General features: G+C 25.5%; 1 protein-coding gene across 1 annotated transcript; it reads left to right on the forward strand.

Annotated features, from left to right (window-relative positions):
- The first annotated feature begins 397 nt into the window (after window positions 1-397).
- LOC105433302 (arrestin domain-containing protein 17) lies at window positions 398-6,299 on the forward strand. Its single transcript, XM_011648553.3, has 7 exons — window positions 398-697; window positions 2,397-2,552; window positions 3,022-3,233; window positions 3,572-3,754; window positions 3,886-4,097; window positions 4,239-4,429; window positions 4,618-6,299. Exons 1-7 carry the CDS (start codon window positions 583-585, stop codon window positions 4,752-4,754), a joined length of 1,206 nt encoding a protein of 401 aa, XP_011646855.2. The 5' UTR covers window positions 398-582; the 3' UTR covers window positions 4,755-6,299.
- Window positions 6,300-9,380: the final 3,081 nt, after the last annotated feature.

Consider the following 9,380-nt stretch of genomic DNA (forward strand, 5'->3'; position numbering starts at 1 on the left):
ATAAATTAAATAATGGAATTTAAATTTTCAGAAGAAAATAAACTTTACATTCCTGATCCTTACATTTCAGAGTCATGTAAGGATCTCTGCGCATTTTAATGTAAAAACTAATGTAATTGTCTTGACGTCGGCTATGTCACCTGCCTATGTCAGAGCGAATGCATGCGAGACGGTAGCATAGAACCCTTCTCTATTCCACCTATTTCGAAACAGCTGTTCTCTTGTGACTGAATTCCCCCTTCTCGCGCTACTTCTACTATAGTAATTGTACGTGATCACGTGGTCGTGTGTAGAAAACGAATGAAGAACAAAGTGCGCAATATGTTTTCATTCTGCGCATGTGCGCTATTGGTGCAAGTATCAAGATCGAAGGGAAATTTTAGGATAGAGAGGTTTCTATAGTATCTGTTACGTCATTGATGTGTTGTCCGGTTTCGTGAGCGGTTCGGCACCAGCTTGGTACAGTGTAAGCAAAGAAAAACGGAGATGAAGTTATGATATTAAATGTTGGCTGTTGGAAGATAAAAACGAATGGAATAATCAGAATTTATCGGAAAGATCGGAAAAGATAAAACGGTCAATATGGGTCTCAAAGACTTCCGGATAGTGTTTGATAATCAATGGAGCACGTATTATCCTGGGCAAACGGTGACGGGTAACATCATCCTTGTTCTGGATAGTGTGAAGAAAATTCGCGGTGAGCTTAATTATTAAAAACAATCGCTTATATATACATACATGGGAAATATAGCGAAAAAAAAAAATATTATACTCCCAGAAAACATACATTGTGATATTTTAAAGATATCTAAAAAACATCTTATAATTTCGTGAACTTTATTAAAACATTACATGGAACTATTAAAAAAATTGTTGCTATGACATCTTATTTCTTAATTTATTAAATCTTTACACATTGTTTCAAGGTAAGTTATTTGAGATTATTTGCAGACATTTTATGACAAAAAATAGGGAAGTTAATAAAAAGAACGTTAATAAAAAGAAAAATATGAAAAAGATTAAAAATTGCTTCATAAATAGCGTATCAATGATATAATATTATATAACTTTGTAATGACATCTCAGTGACATTTCTCTCTCTCTCTCTCTCTCACACACACACCACACACACACACACACACACACACACACACACACACACACACACACACACACACACATTTTTAAAAATGTTTTATAAAAGATATTGTCTTTTTAGAAAGTTTTTAAAACATTTTGTTGTGTCCTTAAAATATTTTATTGCGTTTTTAAAATCTTAAGTCTAAAAAGATATTTAATAAATAATAAAGATAATCAAAATCTTTTAAACACGCGTGTTATAACTCTTAATAACAATTAAAAATACATTCTTTATATTTTATTTTTATTTCTATTTTTATTTCTACATAATTTACTTGTACAAATTTCTTTTAATTCAAGTTATTTTTTATTTTCATATTTTCTTAAAAAGTTTAGGATTAGAATTAGAAAGACAGAGAGAGAAGGGGGGGGAAGAGGGAGAGAATTTGTTAATGTCTTAAAAAATCAAAGAATTATCAGGAAACTTTATTGAAAATCAGAAAAATTTTTTATTAAATTTAGTAACTTATGATAACATAAACGATTTATGAATCAGTAATTTAAACAAAAATTACTAAAAAATATCTAAATTATAAACTATAAAATAACGTAACAAAAATTATAAAAAATATACAATTTACTTAAAATAATAACAAGTTACTTCAAGTAATTCATATTATTATAATGTACAGTGTAAGTTATAAATTGCATTTGCTTTTCTCTTAAATTACAAAAACTTAAAGAATAATTGGGAATATACTATATGTAACTATATATAAAACGAAATGCATTCTATGTTTACCACATTTCGTAAGCGATCTTTTTCTATTCTTACAACATGTGAGTTAATTATAGAAGAGCCACATGTACTTCCCTATGCAAAGTCTTGCTACTGTTCATTGGACATTTTATTTTCTTCTAGACAGTTTTGTGTCACTATAAATATAAAGAAAAACAAATACAAAGAATAATATTAAATAAATTTTGAGAATGGGAATATTATGTTACTTCATTTATTTTAATGAATACAGATCTTACACGCTAAATTGGATCATTTAACAAGTCCAGCAATAAGATAATTTAATATAAAAATTTTTATATAAATTGATGCAAAATACAAAATGCAAAATAGATAAATAAAACTCAAATTAATTAAAAATAAAAATTCTCAAAGATGATTTTAAGATATTTTTATAACATTACAATGTCTTTGAGACATCTCTAAAATATCATAATGTTCTTTGAATAAAATTAATTGAATACTTTGCTTTGATCTTTTTAAATTATATTAATAATGTTTAATCTTTTTTATGTAGGTATAAGTGTGAAAATAAAAGGTGAAGCAAATACTAATTGGTCAACGGTTAAACAAGAAATGGATGAAAAAGGACAATATACAGATGAGACTCACACTGTTACAGCGCATGAAAGTTATTTCGAAACAAAATATTATTTGGTTGGATCAGCCTCGGGTAAGATTGAGTTATTTATTGATGATATTATAATAAAATAATAAATATTTCGATAAAATTTATTAAAAGATAATTCCAAAAATTTATATTATTTGATCAATAGGAAGTAAAAGAATTAATTATGCTTAATTAGGATAGACACCTTCTTAATTTAAATGAACAAATATTTTAACAAACAAAAAAATTTGTTAAAATTGAAAAATTACATTTATTATATTTACTTTAAATAAAAAGTACTTTTGAAATCTTGATTCGTTATGTAAAAAAATTTACATTTGAATATCTTAAATATTTATAACAATATATATCTTACCAAAGATAAATCAATTCTTCAATGGAAGAAATGGAATTCAATGGAATTATATATATTTTTTATATAAAACTTAATTATGAAATAACTATACAGATATATTTTATAATTTTCATTTTTATTAAATGTTTGTTTTCTTATCTCTTATTTTTTTATAAGGTGGAGAAATAGAGATACAATCGGGAGAACATAAATTTCCATTCAATTCTTCTTTACCAATGAATTTACCGAGTAGTTTTGAATCGGATTTTGGACATGTTCGTTATACTGTCAAGGCTACATTAGATCGACCTTGGAAATTTGATCAAGATGTTAAGAGTCCTTTTACAGTTATCGCCCCTTTGGATTTAAATCAGGAATCAAGAGCAGCTGTATGTACTCAAATAAATTTAATTAAAAATTTAATGCAAGAATTTAGATTATTTAAAATCATATATAAATTCTTTAACAGAAGCTTTGATATTATGAAATTATCATAAATTTTACATAAAATTAACTTTTAATATTATATGATTTGTATTATGTTAATTATTAAAAAATTTATCCTGAATTGAAGAATTTATGAAAAAATTATTTTAGTCGTGTCATTAATAAGGTTTTATTTTATTACACCATTTTATCATTTTATCTTTTAAGTGTTACTTGTTCACTAAAACTAAAATTATTCGTAATATAGCAATGAATTATTAATATAGCATTATATTTTCAGGAACCTGTGCGGCAAGAAATGAGTAAGACATTTTGTTGCTTATGTTGTGGCTCACCACCCTTGACCGTAAACTTTTCGCTACCAGTTCGCGGATACGTGCCCGGCCAATTGATGCCAATCATGATAAATGTAGAGAATTTATCGAATGTCGTTGTAAACACCGTCAAACTAGTACTCTGTAAGGTAATAGCAATTCTACTATATTAAATTTTGGTACATTGAAATCATTTAGAAGATAATACTTTCGAATATTTTAAGACTGCACAGTATGTGGAATTTTTTGTTGATAAATAATAACGTATCGTGAAGTCTAGATTGTGACTTTCCACGCTACCACACCACACACAGATACTAAAACAGAGGAAATCGTGGTGAAAGAGATCAGTAAAGGACCAGTCGAGGCTGGTGAAACTGTTAATTATGAGCAACATTTAGACATTCCGCCTCTTCCACCATCAAATCTCACTAATTGTCACATCATCGATCTCGAATATAATTTGAAAGTGGAAGCCTGCGTTGAAGGATGGTTAATATTTTTTTACAAATAATTTTATTTTATTTAATTTATTTTATTTAGTTATTATTAATATATTGTATAATATATTGTATAATTTATTTACTTTCAATAATCTCCTCTAGATAAGCTTTAATTTGCAATATATTATAGGTATCATCGAAACCTATCTGTCAATACGCTTATCTTCGTGGGAACGATTCCACTCACAATTTATCATGTTCCAAGTGCTCCACCAGTAGGAATGGATGGCGAATCAATGAAACCACAAGTTGGTTTTGTCATACCTTCAGCAAACACTGCATTGCCTCCATTGCCGGAATCTCATTTATATCCAAACTTACGTAAGATTGGCATGACAATTAGTATTTTGTTTTTCTATGTAAAAGACAAAATCATATTACAATAGGATAACAATAAAGTTTTACTTACAAAACATTCTTTTATTATGAAGAAAATTATAGTAGCACTGTACAAACTGCATATAAAATGATTTCTTTGTAAAAATAATTGTTTTCAATTTCTTTTTCAGCTCCGCCGTCGTTTGAGGAATCGTCATATGGCGCCAGAAATCTTCATGAGCGCGGAGAATCAGAACATGTTTATGGTTTGACTAATCATTTTGCACCAAGATATCCTGTATATAATTTTGCATCTGCACAGCAATAAAAGAACGGGGAATTGCTGTGTTGAGATTAGTTTTTCAAAATTATAGGCACGCATACTTTGCTTTTTTGATGATATAAATTTTTAATACATATAATATTGCAAAGTATTCGTACTAATTTAAAAAAAATACTCTTAGCAAACGCATAAATTAAAAAATATATAACTTTTAATCACATATGCAAAACGAACCAATGAAAGTGTTTTTCGCATTTATATTTTTTTACATGAATTTCTAATAGTCAAAGAATATCACGCGCGCATATGTATAAACGCGTACATCGGTATTGTATAGAATATATTTATATATATTATAAATAAATAATTTTATATATATATATATATATATGTATGTATATATATATATATATATATATATATATATATATATATATATATATATATAGACGTATATAAATACATCATAAAACAACAATTTGAGATTTGTGCTTATTAATAATCTCGGAAACGCACATTTTTCAGAATAATCCTATTTATGAATATACTCCTAATGAAGTAATGTCAAATAATGTTTCAATGTTTTATTAATTAGACACGTTATTAAGATATTATTTAACAACAACAATACTTTGTTCATTGTGTGGGATATATATTATGTCTTTACATGCAATGTGTTACATGAAAGATTGAATACATATATTGGATATATTGGATATGTTGAATGTATTATATGTTTTGTATGCAGGGTTGGGTAAGTTATTATTATTTTTTAATTAAATGAAGTTACAATTGATTTATAAAACTAATTTAGTTATGTTAAAAGTTACAAGAACAAAAAACTAATTCAGTTAAAAGTTGCATTAAAATTCAATAAAAACATAAATTAAAGGTTAATTTTAAAAAGCATTGTTTATATTGAATTAGAATGTCGTAATTTTTTAAAATTAAAATATTCTAAATAATAAAACAATTACAATATGAATTATTAAATAAATTTAAAATTTAAATAAATTTAAATAAATTTAAAATATTAAATAAATTTAATATTTTATTTGTAAATTAAGTTTATATAAAATTTTTGACTTAGGAAAAAGTTAATAAATTAAAGTTTACATATTTTAAAAATAATTAGTTGAAATGATAATTTAAATCATTTTCATTAATTAAAATTAACTAAGTTATATTAAAAGTTATTAACTTTTTAATTTTATTAATTAACGTTTAACTTTTTAACTACCCAACTCTGATTGTATGCAATAATATGTAAAAGAGAAATATACTTTTAATACGTTAACACATAAGGAGCAATATTTCAGCAACAATTTCTTTTTAATATAAAATTATTTATTTTAATAAAAATGATATTGATAAAGTGTACTTAAACTAATAATATAATCGAAAAAGAAATAATTTTTCATAAAGAAGTAATTTGTATTTATAAATACATTTTTTTGAGAAAATATGATTTAGAAAATAAAAAAAATAATAATATACATCTTTTTTATTAATTTCTAAATATAAGCGGCTTTGTATTGTACATATTAAATTGCCAAATATTAATAATATATTAATAAAAAATCTAAGAAATGCAACGTTTTATTTTTTTAACAAAGTAATTTAAAATAATTTAAGCAAGTTATCTGCGTAATCAAAATTATTAATTATGCAATAGAAAGTAGTTGCATATTTATATACACCCAGACAACAAAATGCAGAGACTTTGATGTATGTCTAGCTGCCCCTCCTCTCCCACATTAAAAAAATTAAATGAAGAAATTATATAATTATGCGCTATTCATACGCTCTTAAAAACTATCAACGAAAAATTTTGCATTCCTTCCATTTAATCAGAAAAAATTATTTTTGAGAAATTGGATAGACAGTTAGTGAATCCTCCCATGCGTTAATAATAAAAATTATTCCGCAAAATGCGCAGGAATTATGCGCTCTTATTCAGATAATTTCGATTTTTGCATCCCTCAAGAGACTTCCCTCTTGAGACGAAGAGTTACATATTGATGATTAAGCGACGGATAGCTTGGCCAAACTAGATTTATTAACGATTAAGCATTTCGCTTTGTTGTTCCCACTTGAAAAGTGGCACTATTTCTCGCATTCTCACTTGTGATCGCTCAAATGTCTTCAATGATTTTGTTGATTGTTTCAAGTGGATGGAGAACGAAAGGATCACGAGATGCCTAATATTGAATTGAATAAATAGATCTTTTGAAGTTCGAATTATTTCTATGTATCCGTGTCTCTGACATCGATTGAGATTGTCAGCAATAGATAGTTTACAAGATATTTGAAATTTTATGTGAGAATATATCAGAATACAGCATAAAATATTAATTATTGATAACTGGCTTGATTTTTGATAACTTGATAATTTTATATTCAAATTTATATCCAAATAAATTATATTAAGTAACAAAAAATATGATTTAAAAAAATGGCGATTGTAAAGAAATATCGAATAATTCTATTTACGAATAAATCAATATTATAATCGTGAAGTTCTCTTTAAAAAATTTTTTATTTAATATATTTTTTCCAAAACTCCGCAATTTTCAGATATTTAAGAATTAACAATAAAATAAGATACTTTGTGTACATGTTTATGTATCTCAATCTAAGCAAAGATTATATGTTTAACTTTTTTTTAAATATTTAAGCTAATTCTCTTTGAGAATTATTTTCTACAGGTCAAAATATATAGGAAATTATTTTCTTTCATTAGTAAAAAAAAAAGATTTTAATATATTAATAAATATATTAATAATATATTAATAAAAAAAAGGCACACGCAACTTTTCTTTCAAACCTGAATCTCGTTTTTCTCTTTGTTAGTAAGAAATGTATCAGGAATATCCACATGACAGTGTCTAATCTATGATTTAGCGTTTTCATCGGACACTCTTGTAGCTTTGGAAGCTTTGACGTGAAATATTTGTGAAACATGATCTAATTTTTGATGCTCAACCAGTGAGGTGGTCGCACGACAAATTCCGGAGAATCGCTGATGTCCGCAGCCAATTCATACATCACGATCGAAGGAAATCATCGCGCACATGCCGCACGATGTTATTACAATGTAACGATCTTTTTACAGTCGCAACGTTATTCCCAATGAGCATGTGCATACTTAATGATTTTTTTACATTTTTTTATGATCTTACTGATGTTTTGCACGATGAACAGATTGATTGTGCTCGCAATAACGTGACGTGAACAGTACAATATCGCGTTATTGGCGATGATATTTAGATGAACAGATTACAGCTAATAGCGATATATGTTGGCTACTACATATTGGTTTTGCAAGAAAGTATACTTATGCTGTCAATTACGTAAGCAGTAAGTATTGACGAAGTATTGATAATAAGTATTGACGAAGACCTTTCTGTGACAAGTTGTAGCTCGTAACTTCTATTTGTGAACTATTTACTGCAATTTCGACTCTATGGTACAAGAAACGAAAATCTCGAGAAATAAAAAATTATAAAATTTTTTATCATGTCAAATAAAAAAGTTTTACTTTCAAAGTACCTAAAAATTTTTTAAAAATACGAATTTAAGATAGTGCAAATTTTAAAAAACAGTTTTCTAGTAAATATTTGTATCTTTATTTTTTGAAAATGTAGATTGATAAGATAGTTTGAAAAGTTTTAAATATATTTAGTATATAATATTTATAATATATAATTGTAAATATATAATTCTATAACATAATGCGTATTTTTAAAAATATAGATTGTCGACATTGTTTCGGAATAAATCAAATTGAGTTAATTAATTACTTGACTTATACTTATACTTATTGCATGACATATTAAATACATTGATAAAAATGCTTTTAGAAATGTCGAAGAAATATTTTTACAGCAATATTCTATTTGGCAACTATATAGAATAGACTATATTCAATAGGGTAATACGATGTTATATCATCATCCATCATTATTCAATTTTATTGTGTATCTAATCTCGCACACTTTTGATATCTTCACATGAAAATTATGATAGATTTACGGGTGTAAAAAATTTTTTTATTTAAAGATTATATATTGTTAATAAATAAACAAAGAATATAATTTCGAACATTATCAAAAAATCTTTCTAGCGTATTGTTGTTATTTTAAAGCAACATCAAAATATCTTTATGTATTGAAATGCTTTCTGTTAAATTTAATAAAAAATAATAAAATAATAATTAGTAGAAATTAATATCACATAAAGTAAAAATAATAATTTGAATGTTTTTCAATTAAATTTTGTTCAAAAAATTAGTACAATATCGGTATCTCACGTTGTTTACGGCAAAATATATTTAAACAATCAAACTCAAAATATCAATTTTCTAATTCTCTTTTTAAATAAAATGTTGTAATATAATTATAATAAAATTATAATTAATATTTAGAAAGAATTTTTTGGAAAAAAAGTGTCGACCAAAATATAGCTAAATGAAAGAAAAAGTAAAACAAAATTATTTTAAAGAATAAGAAAAATAGAAAGTATTATTCGGTAGATAGGATCTCAGGCATCTAATAATTTTTGAAAAACCATTTTAATATTGATTAAATAATAAAAAAAAGCAGACAGATGGATATTTTTGCCTTATAATTTTACTTCTGCATTTTCGGAAACACTAAAGTATAAATTAAC

Source organism: Pogonomyrmex barbatus, unplaced genomic scaffold, assembly GCF_055798465.1.
Source record: "Pogonomyrmex barbatus isolate J1 unplaced genomic scaffold, ASM5579846v1 scaffold1, whole genome shotgun sequence".
In the NCBI taxonomy this organism is placed as follows: domain Eukaryota; kingdom Metazoa; phylum Arthropoda; class Insecta; order Hymenoptera; family Formicidae; genus Pogonomyrmex; species Pogonomyrmex barbatus.

Coding starts and splice junctions, on each gene's coding strand:
- LOC105433302 (XM_011648553.3), top strand. CDS start 583: ATGGGTCTCAAAGACTTCCGGATAGTGTTTGATAATCAATGGAGCACG. Junction 2,553..3,021: donor TTTGGTTGGATCAGCCTCGG/GTAAGATTGAGT, acceptor TTTTTTTATAAG/GTGGAGAAATAGAGATACAA. Junction 4,430..4,617: donor TCATTTATATCCAAACTTAC/GTAAGATTGGCA, acceptor TTTCTTTTTCAG/CTCCGCCGTCGTTTGAGGAA.